We start from the raw sequence: 19784 nt of genomic DNA, 5'->3' as shown, positions 1-19784 counted from the left end.
ACCACCTCCCTGGGCAGCCCATTCCAGCGTCTGATTTCTGTGGAGAAATTCCTGCTCATGTCCAACCTAAACCTCCCCTGGTGCAGCTTGAGGCTGTTTCCTCTTGTCCTGTCCCTTGTTCCCTGGGAGCAGAGCCAGACCCCCACCTGGCTGCACCGTCCTGTCAGGGAGTTGTAGAGAGCAATAAAGCCTCCCCTGAGCCTCCTTTTATCCAGACTAAACGCCCCCAGCTCCCTCAGCTTCTCATCATGGGACTCGTGCTCCAGACCCTTCACCAGCTTTGTTGCCCTTCTGTGGATTTACTCCAGCTCCTCAATGTCCTTGCACTGAGGGGCCCAAAAGTGGGCACAGCACTTGAGGTGCAACGAGTATCTAGTTTATTGGAAAAATTACATGGTTACATTTCACCAAACAACCAAACACTGGGACTGAAAACAGATTTGCCTGTGCTGGAACCTGGAGCATCACCAGGAACTGCACCACATCATTTTCCTAACCTTTGTCACATCGCAGCATCAATATCCATTACAAAACTAACTTAGGACAAAACCCCTTGGCCAAGACAGTTCCCTTGTGCTTCTTTGCTCAAAAGGATAGAAGATGAAAAACAGACTGAGTCTGTTATTGATTTATCCAGCCCTCCAGCAGCACACCTACTACTGACTGACTGTGGCCTGCTCCCCACAGGCAGCTGAGAATTGCTGGCTGTGAACAAACAGCAATACAGGAGAGTTCCTAAGGCAATGCAACACATTCAAAATAGAGAAACAGGACTCTTGGGGGGAAAAGTGAAAGAAAAGCAAAGCAACACACCTGCTGCTAGTCAGTGTTAAGATTATTTTATTATAAGCTAGAGATAGGCTACATTGGTTTCAAGCAATACAAGAGTTAAGCAAATTCAAAATGAGAGGAGTTGCCATTAAGCTCCAATAAGGACACTATGGGGGTTCAAGTTTTTACCATCTCCCAAACAAATGAAAGCTCTTCATGCTTGTTAATGCTTCCTGTGTAGCTGCACAGCAGTTTTGACTATATGCAGGATTAAAATGGCATATATTTACATTCATGTTTTAGTGCATTTACACACAAAACCAATGATTTAGTACCTTGTTACATTCATCTCCTTCTCTGCAAAATTCATTAAAAACAAACCATGCATCAAAATTTTATCTTATGTCTTGTCCATATTGTTTCAAACCCTTGTTACAGAACTTAACGTCATGTGAGAAAAGGAAATGCAGGACACTTTCTGGTCCAAAACTAGTTAAGGAAAGAGGAAAAGCCAGTGTAAGGTAACTGTACTTTGGGTATTCATCACATTGAGGAAGATGACTGGTGGTCACAGAAATTCATGAAGCTAAAATTGCAAAGTGGGGCGAGAGCCTTAGTTTCCCCTTCTGTTTAAAGTAAGACAAGGGAGTCAGTAGATATTTCAGCATTTAATTTCTTCATAAACATGAGAAAATGAAAACTTTTATTTTTAATTTTTACAATCACAGCTGCTTTCCTAATGTCTTCAGTTTATGGTAACTAAGAGCTTTGTCCACATATTTAAGTGCTTATGTATGCACCTTCTCAAAATATTCTTTAGAACCTTCTGGGCTGGGTTTGATCTGTAAAGAAAAGAAAACTTAATTATTATTTGCTACAGAGAAGATAAAAAATCACAGATTTGACACTTCACCCAAGAAAATCCATGCATATTTTACAAAAAACAATAGGCTGTTTCTGCATTTGGTTGAAAGATGAAAGCCTAAATGATGTACAAGCTGCTTCTTGAGAATTTTAAATAACACATTTTTCCAGTTGAATTACAAGGCATTAAATCAGTAAAAAATCTGACGTCAGCAGAGAGTGCAAGTCAAATTTAGAGTTTTAAATACAATTCGAGTCTCCTAAATGGAAACCAGTGATTTTCTTCGCAGAAATCCCACATTTAGTACCGTACAAACAGAGTGAACCTCAGGTTTAGCCAGCAGGCACAGACTGAGTGAAGCCCCTCGTGCTGCAGCAGCTCCCAGCCCTGCAGACATGCACACACGGGCCAGTGTCAGTATTGAGAGCAGGGGGATTCAGCAGGCACTTACCGTCGGGGAGTCCGGAGTCCAGTTTGCCGGGCAAACCTCTCCGTGCGTTTCCACGAACTGGAATGCCTTCACCAGCCGCAGGGTCTCCTCCACGCTGCGCCCCACGGGCAGGTCGTTGATGCTCAGGTGCTTGATGACCCCGTTGGGATCAATGATGAAGAGACCTCTGCAACCGAGCGGGAATTTAGGGAACGCGAGGCACATTCCGAGCCCGAATACAAGCAAATGGATGGGCTATGCCAGCAAGGTGGTTATTCCTAGATGTGGTTATTCCTAGGTATCACTTAAGAGCAGCAATACAGCATTTGGTATCTTGTTTGTTAGTGACCAACAGCCAGGAACCAGCCAACTGCTGTGGTACTGTGAAATCACAAAGTATGCATAAAGACCACTCAATGGAGACAGATGTACAGCAAAGCTAAAACTCATAACTCCACCTGTACTTCAAAACTGATACCTGGCATCCTTCCCCTGTCTTTCTGATCAAATCTGAAGGTATTCAGCAAAGAGCTGATCATGCATTAAGCTACTAAATTAAATCCTGTTGCATATAAGCACTTGTGAAAACCAAAGTCCCAATCTTACCATACTATTTAACTTAATAGGTCAGCAAACAAATGTCAGGAGTTCCTGATCCAAAGATGGAATCAGGAACTGAAAGTCCCCAGAAGACTGCTACCTAACCCATTGTTTCTTGGGGACTACTGTTGAAAAAAATTTAAGAAACTGCTTTTCTGTGCTACTCTTGTTTTCCTTAGAGCCATGGAGTTCTCCCCCTCTCTCAGAACTGTTTTTCCCCTGCATGTACTGTCAGAGAGGCTGAAACCACTCTGAGCTTCATGGCCATAATGGCCACATGCCCTTTTCCTAGGGAGGGCTCCAGCAGCTCTGCAGCAAAAGTGACATCTGTGGGTCTTCATTTGATCCTTGTGCTGCTTCCCCCACAGGAGAGGACTGGGCAGCTTTCCTTGGTTTAGACTGGGCTGTGTCATAACAGAGTTCTTGGAAATCACGCCTTACCTTAGTGCTATGCCAGGTCCTTCTAGCAGCACTCCATAGTCACGGGAGATTTGTTTGGTGAGGTCTGACAGAACTGGAATATTCATTTTGCCCAAACCACCGCTCTGGAGGAGAGTAAGATTCCATTTGGTTACACAACACTTGGATACTCTTTAGGGTAAACTCACTCAAAACACAATCATTCCATTTGCTCCAGGAAAGGAACCAGGAGCGTGTGTTGTTGTTTGGGTTTGTTTTGTTTGTTTTAAAGTAGTCAGAAACATTTGGTTTCTTTGCAACATGAAAACCTGTTTTGCACTGAGCACTTTAGAGCTGCATATTTTGGTGGTAAAAGGCAACCAATGGCAACAGTCACAAATTTTCAGGAATATTTCCATTGTACTCTAATCAGGAGCTTTGAATACAAAAATTTCTACTGCATATTTAAATGTTCAGAATTAAATAAGATGAACATGGTGGGGAGGGAAGGGAAAAGGGCATATTGTGAACAAACAAATGTTGAAGCACAAGTCTTTGGGCACAGGTTTTACAAGGAATGGCTCAAGGAGCTAGGGATGTTTATCCTGGAGAAAAGGAAGCTCAGGGGGACCCTGTCACTCCTTAAAACTCCCTGACAGGAGACTGTAGTGAGGTGGGGGCCAGTTTCTTGTCCCAGGTAGCAAGTGACAGGACAAGAGGAAATGGCCTCAAGTTGCACTAGGGGAGATTCAAATTGGATATTAGGAAAAATTTCTTCCCAGACAGGGTTGTCAAGCATTGGAACAGACTGCCCAGGGCAGTGGTGGAGTCACCACCCCTGGAAGTGTTCAAAATCCATGAGGATGTGGCACTTGAGCACATGGTTAGTGGTGAACATGGTGGTGGTGCAAGGTTGATGGCTGGACTTTATAATCCTAGAGGTTTGTTCCAACCTTAATGATTTTATGATTCTAAGCACACACGCTTGGTATGTCAGAGTTCTGCTGCTCTATTCAGTGCATGCAATTTTTTTCTTCTCCTCCCACAAATCAATTTAAATACTATTTGGAGAGTCAAACAAGATTTCTTTCAGTTTTGCTACATACTGGAACTGCAAGAGAAATAAGCTCTCTAACCTTGAAACAAGGCTGGAGTTTGTTAGCTTTGCTATTCCTGGCATCACCAGTGAATCACTGTGTAATCTCAGTCACTCAGACCCTGATCCTGAAAACACTTGTCTGCAACAGAGTTCTCACAGGCAGAGCTTTGAGCACAGATGTCAGAGAAACCAAGGCCTCAGCTTCTCTGGGTGTCAGCTTCCTTTCAGCACCATCATGGAATTCCTTCCCCCCTGTGCAGGGTGTTTTGCTACACATGCACTGAGCAGCTTTCCAATAAATCCATGAAGTCAGTCCACAACAACATTTTAGAGCTTTGAACAAAGCATTCAGAAAATAAACATTCTTGATAGGCTCAGCCAAGCTGTATTAAATCCAGCAAACTTTCCTGGCCCCCCTACATGTCACAGCAGCACCTGAAGGCACCCAGGTGAGCACTCCTGCACACTGCTGCCCACACGGGTCGTGGCTGATGGCACAGCCTGCACCTTCCTGTGACACTTCTGATTCTCTGCAACCAACTCAGCTGGTGAGGTCCTTTATGCAATTAAGAGCATGTATTTTATATACATCTGAAAGAGGCTTCTCTCCAGTTCAAGGTTGTTTTATCACTTTCTTTCCCTGATGAAAGCCAAAATTCTCCATTTACACTGCAAGAGCAGAACCCTTTCAGCAGGTGAGAGTTAATAATACAAGTGCTCCAATAAACTGGTAGTTCTTCTGCTTCCCTTCTGAAGCCACCACTGTTAGGCACTGCATAACAATAACAACTAGACAGCTGCTGTTCATTTTCTGGAATAGTTTCTGTGCACTATCAGCTGTAACAGACACCTTAGGGCTGTGACGTACACTGAGCATTTGTTTTTTGAGATAAATGTACAAGAATAAACATTACTATCAACAGAGCAAAACATGTTAAAAAAACCAAGTAATTAAGAAAAAGAGAAAGAAAACAAAGATTGATGTCAGAATTATGTCAATAAATGCAGAAGTTAATCACATACCACTTTAGGCAGTCTATTAAAAAATCAGTGTTGGCACAATTATTTATTCAATTCCTCTGGAGCTCTTGTGAAAAGAAACCAAACCAACAGAAAAAGCCTGAAACAGATGGTTGATTCATACCTTTCGTGGTGTATTTATCCAGGCCAGATGGCAAAAATGAGAGTCCACCGAAACTGCCACCACTTCACAGTTCACATCACGAAATTCATTTGCTTTGTTGCTGAAAGCCACGATTTCCGTGGGGCAGACAAAGGTGCTGGGTGGGAGGAGAGATCAGGCTGTAAATGGTTCTACAAACCTTTCCGGGAATTTTTTAGAAAAGACTCTCATGTCTGTTTCTAGGCACTAATGCAGCAGAGCGTTTTCTTTAGCCCGGTAATTTTAACCATGTTTCCTGTTCAAGATTAGTTTCAGTCTCAAAGCAACACTCATAGCTGTGGAGCTGGCGTGCCAGTTTCCATAATAGATTCTTTGCAGAAATGGAGAAACTGCCTCTGCTAGGCACTCCCTAAACAGAGAGATTTTGGAAACTATAGCAGGATGTGCCTACCAGGATGCTCTTCGAGATTTAAGTCTTCTGACAGACTTAACCCCATCGGGTCACATTTTGCCTTGCAGCCATGAAGCTGCAGTTCTGCTGCTGTCGAAAGGAGTCTCTCCAAGGCAGGCCCCAAATGCCCTCAAACCAAACACCCTCACCCCCGGGGTCTGACCGTAAGAGGAACCACATCCACCTCCTGAGGCAGTCCCTGCAGGCAGAAGATGCTCTCCCACCACCACATCCACTGCTTTAACACACAGTGGCCATTTGTCCCCAGTCTAATCACCCACGCTCTAGAAACAGGCACATCTGCCTCGCAAGACCGGCCCAAATCGGGTAAAACCAGCGACGACCCGCCGCGCCTGCGATGACCTTCAGCAGGGCGGGAGGCCCAGCGGGACGGGGAGAAACCCGCACTCACAAGTCCAGCGGGTAGAAGAAGAGAACCAGGTATTTCCCCTTGAAATCATCCAGGCTCAGCTCCTTGAACTCTCCGTTCACCACGGCCGTTCCCTTGAAGAACGGGGCGTGCTGTGTCACGGCCGGGCCGAGCCGCGCGGCGCCTGCGGGGCAGAGCAGGGAGCTGGGGCTGGGGCCGGGCCCGGCAGCGCCGCGGGGCGCGCCCGCCGCTCAGCCCGCCCGCACTTACCGGCGCTCAGGGCGCGGCGGGCGCAGGGCGGGGGCAGCGCCGGCACCCTCCTCCCGGCGGCGGCAGCGACGGGCACCTGCGGGGGACAGGGGTCAGAGCCGGGCCGGGCCGCGCCGGGCAGGGCCCGCGGGCGGGCGGGCACTCACCGCGGCCCGCAGGAGCCTCCCCAGCGCGGCGGCCATGTCGAGCGGCGGGCGGGACCGAGGGACGGGCACGATGGAGGGACGGACGGGCGGGACGGAGGGACGAGGGGGCGGGGAGAACCCGGGATGGCGGGAGCGGTTGGGTTGGAAGGGGCCTCCGAGGGCGGCAAGGCCAGACTGTGACCGAGCACTGCCTTGTCAGGGCACCAAGTGTCACTTCTAGTCTTGCCTTTAATAACGGTGACTCCACCACCTCCCTGGGCAGCCCATTCCAATGTCTAATCACCTTTGATGAGAAGAAATTCTTCCTTATGTCCAACCTAAACCTTCCCTGGCGCAGCTTGTGGTCATTTCCTTCTCGTCCTGGGAGCAGAGCCCAACACCCCCCCCGGCTCCCCCCTCCTGTCAGGGGGTTGTAGAGAGTGATGAAGTTCCCTGGAGCCTCCTTTCATCCAGACTAAACACCCCCAGTTCCCTCAGCTGCTCCTCACGGGACACATTCTCCAGACCCTCCACCTGCTCCATTGCCCTTCTCTGGACTCGCTCCAGCCCCTCAATCTCCTTCCTGCACCGAGGGGCCCAGAACTGGACACAGCACTCAAGGTGTGCCCTCACCATTTCCAAGTGTACCTGGTGCTGTACCCAGGCTGAGCCCCTCAGCCACGCAGGCTGTGCTCAGGTGCTGGTGGTGGTGTTTGCTCGGGGACCTGGGTTTGGGGTTTGTGCTGGTACAGGCTGGCTTGTGCCAAGAAGCCTTCCAGATACACACTTTACAAATGCAGTTGGCTCAGACTTCGCTGAACTCACTCAGATTATAGTTACAGAATCACAGAATATTCTGAGTTGGAAAGGACCCACAAGGCTCATGGAAGTCCAACTCCTGACCCTTCACGGGACACTCCAACAATCTCACAATGTGCCTGAGACATTGTCCAAACACTTTTAACTATGACAGGCTTGGTGCCGTGACCACTTCCCTGGGTCCTGATATCCAACCTAAACCTCCTCTGACTCAGCCTCATGACATTCCCTCAGGTCCTGTCTCTGGTCACCAGAGAGAAAAGACTGGTGCTGCCTCTCCTCTTCCCCTCCTGAGGAAGTTGTAGACTGGAGTGAGGTCTCCCCTCAGTCTCCTCCAGGCTGAACAGACCAAGTGACCTCAGCCGCTCCTCATATGGCTTCCCCTCAAGGCCCTCCACCATCTTCATAGCCCCTACTTGTTTAATCATAATTGAACAATTACAGTGTGCCAGCCATGTGCCTGCTCATCTTCTCTTGGCTGTGAGCTGATGCAAACCCGAGTCACTGTCTCATTTCCCTCATAGGCACTGTGTTAACCTGAACGTGTGTCTATGTTTGCCTTGAGGATTGTCCCAGTTCAGTTGGCTGCATGGACCATCCCTGTGAAGCCACACTGGTCCATCCCTAGGAAGAGCAGTCTGGGTGTGTTTTACCTCTGCAAGAGGTAAGAGAGTCACAGATTCCCCTTACAGGCTTCCCACCTCCTGCCAGGGAAACCAGTGCAGGGAAGGTGTATGGCTTGTGGAAGGGACCACACCTGACATGTGAAAGACTTCATTTCCTTGCAGCTGTGGTTTTCAGAGAGTCTGCTGTTGAAGCCCAGGCCCTCACAAGTTTTACTAAAGGAGCTACTTGAACAGAGTCACTTGGGCAGTACAAGGTTTTCTCAGGCTGTTTTTGTTGAATGCCTGATGGTGGCAGCAACAGAGATCATCTTCATGAAGAAGTGCCAACTGCCTTCCCGTTTTAGGCCATGTGCTTTGGAGCAGCACGAGCAATGTGCACAGCCCAGAATACTGAAAATCACTTTCTAAAATCCATTTTTCTTTTCTTAGCTTCTTTCTATGTGTTCTTTCATCTAAATAGTCAAACTGAGTTGAATCCAATTTCCCTTCTTATAGCCAGAGTGAGATGAGAGGGAAGAAAATGTGGACACCACAGGATATGGATACCCCAGCGTGGGCTCCACCTGTGTAGTAGTATAACTGCTTCCTGCATCCATTGGTTTCCTTGAATTCAAGTAGACATCACAGTTGCTTTTGATTTTGAGGCTGTTCCCTTCAGGCTCAACACCTGCTGTCAGACTCTGAGCGTGTATTTGAACATGTGTGCACATGTGCAGCACTGGGTCAGTGAACTACCAGGCTTTGAGTAAGGAGCCTTCTGTACCCCTTGCTTCTCATTAGTTCTTCATTAAGGGACATCTGAAGGTCTGTGAGAGAGAAGTTCAGTTTTGTCTCTTGCTGATAAACCGGGGCAGCTGAAAAGTGCCAGCTAGATTGGGACTCTGCTGGGAAGGTCACTGGCTGAACAAGGAGCATTGGCTGGCTGGGCTACTCAGTTTAATTCCACATATGTTACCTAAAATTTAGGGGCATTCTTGCTTAAAAACCCCTCAAAACCTAAAAGTGGAAGCAAGTAAACTATTTGTACATTAGAAAGTATGTCAGACAGACTGTGGGTGAGCTGTGCCATAGGATGGATGATGTGCCGTGGATCTGGAGAGGAAAGGAGCAATTATGGAAAGTCATGACCACGGTAGAGGTGTTAGAGGTCTTTGTGCCGCTGCTGAGGGCTGAAAGTGGAGCAGTGAGCAGTGAAGCTGGGTCAGGACACCTGTGGAGCAGTGGCTGTAGATAGAGAGCAGCAAAAACATCAGCCATTCCTTGGGCCATTTCCTTAAAGGGCAGTTTAGGATGGCGTGTCTGCGTTCAACCCTGCACACCGGGACATCACTCTGATGGACAAACGTGCTCGCCCAGACAAGTCCCCTGGGGCTGGGCAGCAAATTGTGTGCCCAGGGGTGGCTGGACCTCAATGGTTGCTTTCCCTCAGCTGTGGGAGCTGCATTGTGACAACAAGAAAAGGGTTATTGCTCGGATTTCCTGAGGATGGCTGTCTCATCCACACATGATTATTCACAACTTCTAAGTTAATGTATTCTAAACCGATGTCCTTCCCCCCTCCCCGGAAAGTTATATTTGTTTAAAACTCTTTGTTTAAACACTTGGCTTGCAGGTGGGGAAATATTGCTCATGCTTTGTTATGAAGGCAGTGTAATTCAGCTTCTCAGGCCTCTGTGCAAAAGCTTGAACTACTGCCATTTAGCAGGGGGGATTTTCCACTTTGCTCTTTACTGAGCATCTCTACAGTCTGAAGATGGACCTTGTCACTGACAAAGCGCACCTGGTAAAAGCTGATATTTTTCCCTCAGCTCTGGGTCTGGCATGGGCTAAAGCAGCTGCTAAACCTGGTTCTTCTTGACATCAGAAGTTCAAAATAAATCTCCCGAGTGATACCATACGCACCTCTTTTTCCAAATCTTGTTGGTTGTCTCCTTTACTGTCTTTAAGCCTGATTCAAATGGAGACATCTGAAGCTGGGGAAAGAGTCTCCAGGGATTTTAGCAGGCTTTAGAGAGAAGTTGATGTACAAGGTGGATAAGGCACCTGAATGGGAGATGTAATTGTTATCTTTGGTTTAGGATACTTGTGCTTCTCCTTTCCTATCCGGAAATAATTAACTATGTCCTTCTCGTGAAAAACTTCAAGATCTCTTGATACAAAGTACTAGGGAATGCTTGTATGTTGTTACCATTATTGATTTGTGAGAGACTTTAAAGAGATCTTTGGAAGATCATCATTAACACAACAAAATATTGGGGGAAAAGTAGCTCCTTTCTCTCCAACCTTGATGAAAGGGGTAAGCAAATCCCAAATCAGATCTGCTGCTGTGGGTCACTGAATGGCAGAGTCTGTGCAGAGTGTGGGATGCATGTGTCTGCTTGTTTAAAAAATTAAAATCCGCTCATCTTCTAGAAGGTTTTTTTATCCCTGCGCTCAAATGCTGTAACAATCATTTGTGATCTACCTCGAGGAAAAACACAACTGAAAAACAGGTTTGGAAATGGAAAGAAACAACAGAGGGATAAACAATTTTTATCTAAACCGAAGCAAAAAGTTTTCCTTAGACAACACGATGCATCACCCCGTGGCTGTTGGTAGATGGCAGCCTCTGTCCTTGCACACAGAGACGCTGGAAAATATTCCAGCTGCCTGCAAATGCTCTCACAGGCCTGTGTGCTCCCACCTGCTGATACCAAAGCTCAGCAGGAGGAGAAAGAATTTGCCCGTTTGTGGCAATAAGTTTCAGAAGCAATTCCAAACACAATGCAGCTTAGAGCTAATCATGAACGGGCTTGACTGCATTAACTGAGTGTGTTATAGCATGGATTTAGGAGATAGCTGCTGTTAGGGTATGTTTCCAGTTGATAAGTATAGGCAAAAGCCTTGCTGACATCTGGTTCACCGGGGGTCTTATCCTGGCATTTCAAGCAGGCTGTGCTGAGGCCAAGTGGTTTTTCTCTGGTGGCAGGATAAAACTGGGTGTGTTGCTGCTGTGTTTCTGGCTGGAGCTGTGGGAGCCCACCCTGCTGATGACTCATCCTTGGAGTGGCTCAGAATATCAGACTGCCTCGCTGCCTCCCTGTTCCTATTGCACTGATGCGTTTGGGTCTCGCACGGTGTTGGCGTTTCATTTACAAACCTCTCTTTTCCCATAAAGGAAAGATGGCTGCCAGCCCTTCTTTATCCTGATGTTCAGCACTTTCAGGTGTTTTTCTGAGCCTTTCCTGAATGACTTCAGATGGAGATTTAAAAGCAGAACAACCAGACACATTAAGCACCTTAGAAAGCACATTTTTCAGAATTTAATTGGTGTTTTTTTGGTAGCTTGTCTTTTTTTTTTTTTTTCCCCTTCTAAAATTGGCTGCTTCTACACATGATTCAGACTAAATTTTCCCTTTTCTCCCAGCAAGCACTGAATCAGGAGCTTTGGGCCAGCAAAAGGGACCTGTGTTCCTTCCCTGCCACCCTGTTTTTGAGTCCACGCTTTTCAGCACTGGAGTTTATAACAGTGAATGGAATAAGATAAACACTGAAACAGATTTACAGGTCTCCTGTTTCCCTCTCCCTCACTCACAGAAAACCTGATGGTTCCACTAAATCTGGTGTGGACATGCCTTGGAGTTAAAGTGTTGTCACTAAAGAAAATGGGTATAAATAAATCTACCTCTTCCTAATTTTTTTTGTTGTTTTTGTGAACCAGATGTTCCAGGTGACACAAAAATGAAGATACCAACAGCTATGAAGAAGTCACGAGGTAAGACTCCAAAAGCTGCAGTGGGTCTTGCAAAGACCAACTGATGGACTTTTAGGCAAGAAGGTCTGTGCACTGGCACTTGCTCTGTCAGCACATGGGGGGCCACATCATGAAAGGGGCCATCCATCTCAGGCCAGTGCTGGAAGCAGACCCTTGTCATGTGTCAGCTTAAAAAACTGCAGTAGAAAAGAGAGATGCAGTGAGGACTGATCATCCTGATTTTGCTTTTCAGAGCAGTGCAGGTGAGTGCTAGTGAACACACCTCCTTCCATGTCCTGGTTGTACCACATTGACTCAGATTTACTAGAAACGAGTTTCATTTTGTTAAGTAACATAGGAATCACGAAGAAAACCCTCTCCATTGTTCTTACCAATAAACATGGGGTCAGAATCGCTGCTTTTAGTGTAACTGAGACAAACATATTATTGCAGAACCTCAGCAGTCCAGGAGCAGAGCTCAGCTTTCCACTCCCTACACTCAGCCACATTTAAGTTCTGGGACTCCATTTCAATGCAAAGTCACCCAGCTGAGCTGAAATAACCCCTGTGGCAGCAGCACACACAGAGCTCGATTGCTGCCCCTGTTTCTGTGTAACTGTGCCTTTGGTTGCCAGGATCATGGAGAGCTCTGGAGCTGCACTGTTCATGAGCACTGGGTAGCTCTGTGGGATTCTTGAACTCCGGAGAGATCTGTCGTAACTCTTTCGATAAATATATTTACCCTTTCAAGAAGTAAATATTTGAAAGCATACAGGACAACATCAGCATGCTGGAGTCATACTTTTGTCCCAGGGGTGACACTGCAGATGGCTCTGTGCATTTAGAGGTACACAGAGATATCAGATAAAAGAGGAGCAGTAGAGCTGTCAGGGGCACGTGCTGAATTCCAGGTCCAGCTCAGACCTGAGACCTGTGAGATCTGCCATCTTCAATCAGGCACCTCTGTAAAAGTTATTCACCAAACACAGTCAGTGCTCCCTGTGGAGTCTCCCATGAAGGTAAATCCCTCCCCACTGGGCAGCCTTATCCCGAGATGTGTCAGGCACAGTGATGCCCCATTGCTGTCAGCAGAAGTTGAACTTGCTGCTGCAGTGAGTGGTGCTCCGCAAAATGGGCACTTAGACATGTGCCTTCATTTTTCCTGTGGAAAGAGGAGTTTCTTGTAGCAGTTAAAAACATTCTGTATGATAAAAACTGTCTTCCAACATTGGCCATGTTGTGATGTTGGTGTTGTCCTTGTGCTGACCATCAGTGGGAGGCTGGGCAGGAATGTGAGATGCGCTTACAACCTGAGCATAATTTTCTGTGTACAAGCAAGCACCAGTGCTTGCACAGAAGTGTTCAAACAACAGGCAGGGCAGATGGTCCTTAGGAGCCTCCTCTCTGTGCTAAGGCTCTGGTTTCCAGGAAGCAATTTCTCCCTCAAGAATTATTTAATCAGAGAAAAATCTTCCGGTACTTACAGACACAACTGCTGCTGTATAGAACTCGGCATTACAGAGAAAGTAAGCACAACATGGCACAGCTCTGGAGGCCAAACATTTTCTGAAGCAAAAGGAGAGAGATGTGGAAGACTGTACATAGCAGTGCCGCCCGCTATGCACAACAACTTTCAAAGTTCAAACCTTTGGCACTTAATCAGGTACAAAAGGCATTTATTATAGGAATTTTACCCTAATGCCCTGGGTATTATTCATGAAATGCATTTCCCATTTATTTCCTATATTCAAAAAATGTGTTCTAGACAGCTTGCAAGTTATGCTATTGCAAGTCATTTCTGCCTGGCTGTGGAAATGGATCGGTACAATAAAAAATGAAGAAAAAAGTAGTGTCTATGCTCCACTTACAAGAAGGTGCACATTAATTTGATTACTTCATGTGGATTTAATCAATGCAAATACAGATGGGGGAAGAGTGTCAGTGGGAGTAATGGGTCGTTTTTATCCTCTTTCTTTGCTTGACCTGCTGAATCGATCTACCCCGTTGCTAGGAAAATCAGAATCAAGCTGACACGAGCATCTGTGCTACACAGACAGAAGAGAATTTATGTTGTAATCCAGCGCTTAAAATTCACAAACTTTCCACAAGTGGCTGATGTCTCACACAGCTGCTTGCAACGGTGAAAACAATGGTGCAGCAGAAGAGATGGGATTCCCTCGGGTACTTCCCGGGGGGGCTTTTGAGATCCCAGGAAAGCCGAGAAGCCCGTGCCCCGGCCCGAGGAGAAGGGCGGGGGCAGGAAGAAGTCTGCGGGTGTCGGCGACCCCTTCCCATGGGAACGAGCATTTGCGGGGCGGTGACGAGCGCGAAGACCCGGGCGGGGGAGCCCTGGGGACCCCGGGCAGGGCAGGGGAGCCCCGGGCCGGGACCGCCGCCACCGGGTGGCGTCCGGCAGCAGGGCTGCGGCGGGACCGGGGCCGCGGGGAGCTCCGCACATCGCTCCGCACATCCCAGCACATCCCAGAGCATCCCGCGCATCCCGCGCATCCCGCGCATCCCCAGCGCCCGACACCCACTCGCGCCCGCTCTGTCCGGCCCCTGTCCGAGCCCCTGCAAGCGCTCTCGCCCTCCCCGTCCCCGGGGACGCTGCGCGGGTGCGGAGCCGGTGCGGGGTGCGGCGGGGCCGCCCCAGGACTACAGGTCCCGGCGTGCCCGGCCCCGCGGAGCCGGCGGCGGGGCGGGGGCCGGCGCCTGCGCGGGGCTGCGGGGCCGCTCCGCGGTGCCACACCCCCGGGGGAGGGAGGCAGGAGCGCCCGAGCCCTCAAACCACCGGGGGAGCCGGCGGGGCGGAGGATGGAGTAGCGGGGCGCGGCGGTGCGGGGAGCGCCGCCTCCGCCCGGGGAGCGGGGAGGCAGGCGGGGATGATGCGCGGGGGGATAACGCGCTAGGGGCAGGAGGCGGGTGGTCGCCCGGAGACTCCGCACCTCGGAGTGACGTCCTGCTGCAGTGCCGCTGCCTGCGCTGCCCGAGCTCGTCAATGGAGCTGGAAAACATCGTTGCCAACACCGTTTTGCTGAAAGCCAGGGAAGGTGAGAGAGCGGCGGGAGGCGAGAGGGGGCTGGAGCATCCTTGTCGCAGTCGCCCCTCCGCGGAGCGGTGCCCGCGGGATGCGGGCGGGCACCGGCGGGGATGCGCGCCGGTCCCGCCGGCGGCGGCTTTGGGGTTCCATGTGGCTGTGCCGGTGTTAGAAACGGCTTGTTGGAGACAGAGTCGCGTTGGAAAGGAAAATACCGCTTTTTCCCTGTGCGCGGGGGTTTGGGAAAGGAAGTGAATGAGATTGCAGAGATTACAATATTCACCCATCTCTTCCTTCCCCCTTCCCGCCCCCCCCTCCTCAAATCTGGTCCCACAGATTGTGCTATTTCAGCGTCTATTGTTAAAGGTCAGCTGCAGATGCATTCATTCAAAAGGGTTTAGCAAATCTGCAAATAGCTTTCCGCGCCGTGTGGTGAGACCGGCAGGATCGTATCGCTTCCCCGTGCAGTCATTGCCTTATTCGGCGTTATTAGGTGAGATCATGTTGCTGCAAACATGCCCATTGTTGAGAGCCTGTTTGTCCCCAGCCGGAGCCGGGCAGAGGGGCTGGGGGGCTGAGCCGGTGCCCCGGAGAACCGGGGGGTGGCCGGGCGAGGGTTGTGCCCGGCGGCAGCCGCCGCGCTCGGGCAGCGGGATGGGATGGAATAGGACGGAATGGGATGGGATGCTCCGGGCGATGCCGGAGCCGCCGCCGTTCGGCGCCCTGAAAACACGCTGGGGTGCCGGCTGCGGGCTCCGCGAGCATCCCCGTCCTGCCCCCGAGCTCCCGCAGAGCCGATGCCCAGTGACCGCCGGCGGATCGGGCTCACGGGGCTCTTTCCTCCCCAGCCGGGAGCGGACCTGGTCTCCTCTCCCCGCGGCTGCGGGGCGCTGGGCACGGCGGGGCCGGAGGCTCAGGGCTCGCCCTGGGTCCCCGCGGAACCCCCGTCCGCCTGGGAGCATCCCTCGGGCTGGAGGGGGAGCGCCACGCAGAAGCAACACGTCCTACGGATGCGGCATCGCTGCCAAGACGCGAGCGCTTTCTGTCTGTTCCAACCCGGTTCTCTGTTTGTATTTATTTACTTGCTTACTGCTTAAAATAAGGCATTTTTCCAAGCCCTTGCTCAGGCTTTCTTCGCTGGAAGCACTTGCTAGACTGGGCGATTTGAGGTGCGGTACAACCTGCAGCCTGTTTTCCGCTGTCCTCCCAAGTGCTGGAGCTGCCTGCGAGCGTGGCTGGGCACGGCTTGGGTGGGCTTTAAGCTTCGGTCGCTCCTGAAGCTGTGGAAGTACGAGTAAGGCAGCATTCATTTCGTAGAAGAGATCGCTCAGATGGTCCTCCCCTGGAGTGCTCCTTTTGCTGGGAAAATAGTTCGAATTGTAAAATAATGTTTATATAACTCCTGGGCTGTTGAACTTGCGAGGCTTAGCTAAAGAGTAAAGTCCTGAGATCCTCCCAAAGAAGCTCTACAGATATTAAGGGCAAAGGTGTTATCCCGTTCAGCATATGGGTGAATTATACCTTCCTGACTTCTGATGGAGAGTTTTTATCTTCTGTTGTAATTTTTGATACTGTTTAGGATGCAGTTGTTGCTACCAGCCATACAACGCTGGTTTAGATTTCAGTAGACTTTAGGAATACTTTAAAGGACTGGTATTAATTACAGTTATTGTGTGTTATTTACAGAGAGACAATATTTTGCAAGTAATTTTAAATGTGCCACTCAGTTTTACAGTCTTTTTCTACCACCCTCAGGAAGATGGTTACAGTAATGTAGTCTTATTATGTTAAAGTCTTATTAAAGAAACCGTTAGCTGTAATCCAAAAGGCAGAAATTTATCAAGATTTACTCCAAACTGCATTCCAACTGTTCTTTAAACCATGTATGAACCTCCAACAACATTTTTTGGAGGCCTGGTGCTAATTTATTTTTAAAGCTTTTTTAGAGGGGATGAGAAATTTTTTTAAAGGAAGAACAAAGGGCAAGTGCTGTACCTGACATCAGAGCCACAAGTGTTATCCCTGCATTGAGTGTGTTGCCACACTTTTAGTTATTGTTGCCAGCTGCTGTGAGCGAAGTGGTTTTAAAATTTGCAGGGAGTAATGTAGGTGGTTGTCATTGCAGATGAAGAAGACAGGCAGCATATGGAAGACCAGGAGTAAAAGCAAGTTAATATATTGAGGATTATGTTATCCAAAAATGAGTTTGTTCCAGGTCCTGCAGACTCCATCAATAGATTTAGCTGGGTGAACATGTAGCCAAAGCCAAGTATGTGCATGTGTGTTTCCACTTGTTAAGTCAGAAGTAAAAGCTCAACTGCTTGGTGCTTAATGCCAGAAGAAGGAAAATGGTGGGACCTACTCTGCAAATGTGAGTAAAAGCAGAAGTTTTGTCACAATTGCAAGGGGAGCACAAAGCCATTGTCAGCAGCAAAAGGGAAATTTCAGGTTGGTTTCAAAAGGACATTCAGGTAGACCTGCAGTGTAAAGTCCAGCAGTGGGGACGTTTATGAGGGAATCAGAAGGAGGACTGAATGACCATTACAAATGTTTTATAGCAAATATTGGTTTAAATTTTGCAACTCCTTTGCTTTGGCCTTGGTAGCGACTTTCCCAACCCCCCCCTCCCCGTGGTCTCTTTTGTAAGTTCCTTCACCCCTGATGGAGAGTGAGCTTTTTAGCTGAAATACCAGGAGGCAAGTTTTATAACTGTTATGCAAATACTTGCACTTGAATCTGATGATCACAATGAGAAGCACACCCAGAATTAAATGATGCCATGTCATACATGAGTAATCTTATTAGAGCAACAAAAAGAGTAAATGCAGTTCACATACAAAAAATGTATTTTAGTGAATAATTTTGAGCAGAGAATAAATTTCAGGAAATTTTAATATTTTTGCAGAATATGAGGCTTTTGACACAAAATTACAGATAATTTACTGAGAAGTCTGCCAGTCTGAACATGTAAAAAATGGAGTTTTATTGCATTTGAAAGTTCATTCATTATTTATTAAGCTTGAATTTATGCTGTTTCTTCAATTATAATTTCTCATTTCTTGAATGCAAAATCCCATTTCACAAATCACTACTCTCTTTTTGGACTGACTAGAAAATACATCTGGTTTAATTATAGGAACCAAATAGGTATTTGGGAACTATCTCGTGTTGCCTGGGGAAAAGAATAAGCAGAGAAGGAAGACAAGAAAGATGAAAGTCATAAAAAGAAAATCAAAATAATAACAATTGCAGTCATTTGGGGTTGAGTAAGAATCTTGAGTAAGATTTATCTGGATCTTCATAGAATCAGAGAACAGTTTGGGTTGGAAAGGACCTTAAAGCTCATCTCATTCCACTCCCTTGCCGTGAGCAGGGACCCCTCCCACCAGCCCAGGCTGCTCCAAGCCCCATCCAACCTGGCCTTGGACACTTCCAGGGATGGAGCAGCCACAGCTTCTCTGGGCAACCTGTGCCAGGGCCTCCCCACCCTCACAGTCAAAATTTTCTTCCTAATCCCCCCTCTACACCTGCCCTCTGTCAATGTAAAGCCATTTCATTGGCCTTCCTGTTCATTAGCCTTCTTATTCCTGAGTCTCAGCAGTAGTGCCTGAGCCCCAGGGTCATCTCTCCAGGAATAATGGAGATACACCACACTGCCAGCTGGGAATCCAGGTTGGGAAATGAGTCCCAGTCCATTTTCCCAGTTTATGGTTGTTTGACAGCGGGCATCATCAGAAACAAAGAACCAGGAGAGACCAAGAACTGAGTCTCCCAACATTTCAGAGGAACTTTAATAGCCCTAATCCAGAGAAGCTTTAAATCATATCCACAGGGTCATGAGTCTCCTCTTGCATGTCAAAACCAATAAAAAGACAAGCCTTTCAAAGAGGCTGGTGATTAAACTATGATGTTTGTGTGAAAAATAAACAGTATAGTCAGAAAAGCCTGACCAAGGTGTGGTGATTACCTGGATACTCTTCCTCAGGAGCCATTCCTTCCTAGCCATAAGATCAGCCTTCCCTCCTGTTACCTGCAGCTTCTGGGGGGGTGAGCTTTCTCAGACAACCTGAAACACATTTCAAAACACAAATACAGCTTGACTCTGAAATTGCAAAATCCTTTACAAGTTTGTACAAACAGAGAGACAATTGTCACCACTTAAAAGTTTTAATAGGAACTGTGATGCCTAATTTAGTTACTAGTTTTAAAGCAGCCAATTTGGAAGATAAACAATTGTTTTTCTCAGACTTGGGGTTTCGAAAGCTCAAAGTTTACCATGTGAAAGGAAAAAAATCCTCCAACCAGTAGAACACAATACAAATGCTTTTTTTCCCTTTTTAGGTAGACTGAAATTCTAAAATAAGCTTATTTATGGCACCCAAGCAGAGCCTTTGATTGGCCTGGCCAAAAGGAGAGACCTTCTTTTGTACTGTCAGAATTTTTTGATGAGGACACAGTGATGCCATATAACATGCAAAATGTGCCTGTTCATAAATTGCTATATTTTTAGCTTGCTTTTCCAGGATGATCAGAGGAGAGATTTGTGTGTGTCCTCATTGGCAAAAGACTAGCAATAAATCCTAAACAAGAAGCGTGATTGCTTTCCAAGAACTTGGCTGCAGAGCAATTGGAAAAAGGGCAGTAGAACAATGAAAAGCATATTTTGAAGGAAAGAAGGTGTCTGTAGTGACAGCCAAAACCCCATGGAGAATATGATTATGGCAACTTCATTAACCAGTGCATTGAATGCAGAATCTAAGGTCCTCTACTCCATCCCTTGACATAAAAACAAAGTGCTTTGTAAGGAAAACATTGTCTCTGTAAGCAGAGGAAGTATGCATGTGGTGTCTCAGTTTAATTTTCTTTTTAGAGCTCAAGAAAAGCTCACCACTGTAATAGCTTTAAAAATGATTTCAAGAATGGGCTCAGCCATTGCTTCAGATATGCCACGCTGCTTTCAAGCAGCAGTTTAAAAAAATTAGATTCCTTTTCAAGCCTGTAACCACTTCTTTCTGGGGGGAAAAAAGCATCCAGAGGAGTCAAGAATATTTCATTGCATTTTAATC

General features: G+C 47.6%; 2 protein-coding genes and 1 long non-coding RNA gene across 4 annotated transcripts in view; 2 read left to right on the top strand and 1 right to left on the bottom strand.

The window, feature by feature from the left end:
- Positions 1-817: 817 nt before the first annotated feature.
- Positions 818-6575, bottom strand: PRDX3 (peroxiredoxin 3). Its single transcript, XM_027655283.1, has 7 exons — positions 6525-6575; positions 6379-6454; positions 6151-6292; positions 5309-5444; positions 3108-3211; positions 2088-2253; positions 818-1613 (listed from the first exon to the last, which is right to left on the bottom strand). The coding sequence occupies exons 1-7, from the start codon at positions 6558-6560 to the stop codon at positions 1560-1562; spliced, it is 714 nt and encodes a 237-aa protein (XP_027511084.1). The 5' UTR covers positions 6561-6575; the 3' UTR covers positions 818-1559.
- A 39-nt stretch (positions 6576-6614) lies between these two features.
- LOC113952817 lies at positions 6615-12904 on the top strand. The gene is made up of 3 exons (XR_003529660.1): positions 6615-6664; positions 11649-11702; positions 11935-12904. It is a non-coding gene; the product is annotated as an uncharacterized LOC113952817 (long non-coding RNA).
- A 1645-nt stretch (positions 12905-14549) lies between these two features.
- The window catches only part of GRK5 (G protein-coupled receptor kinase 5), a 154458-nt gene continuing 149223 nt past the window's right edge, over positions 14550-19784 (top strand). For both annotated transcript variants that reach the window (XR_003529659.1, XM_027655276.1), the window contains exon 1: positions 14550-14731. Coding sequence is in view for 1 of the 2 variants with exons in the window: in XM_027655276.1 (XP_027511077.1) it covers positions 14680-14731 (52 nt within the window). In the remaining variant the exon portion in view is untranslated. The remainder of the gene's footprint in view (positions 14732-19784) is intronic.

Source organism: Corapipo altera, unplaced genomic scaffold (genome assembly GCF_003945725.1).
Source record: "Corapipo altera isolate COAL_440 unplaced genomic scaffold, ASM394572v1 180, whole genome shotgun sequence".
NCBI lineage: Eukaryota > Metazoa > Chordata > Aves > Passeriformes > Pipridae > Corapipo > Corapipo altera.
Note: the sequence above shows the minus strand (reverse complement) of the source record. Positions and strands in the feature narration are given on the sequence as shown.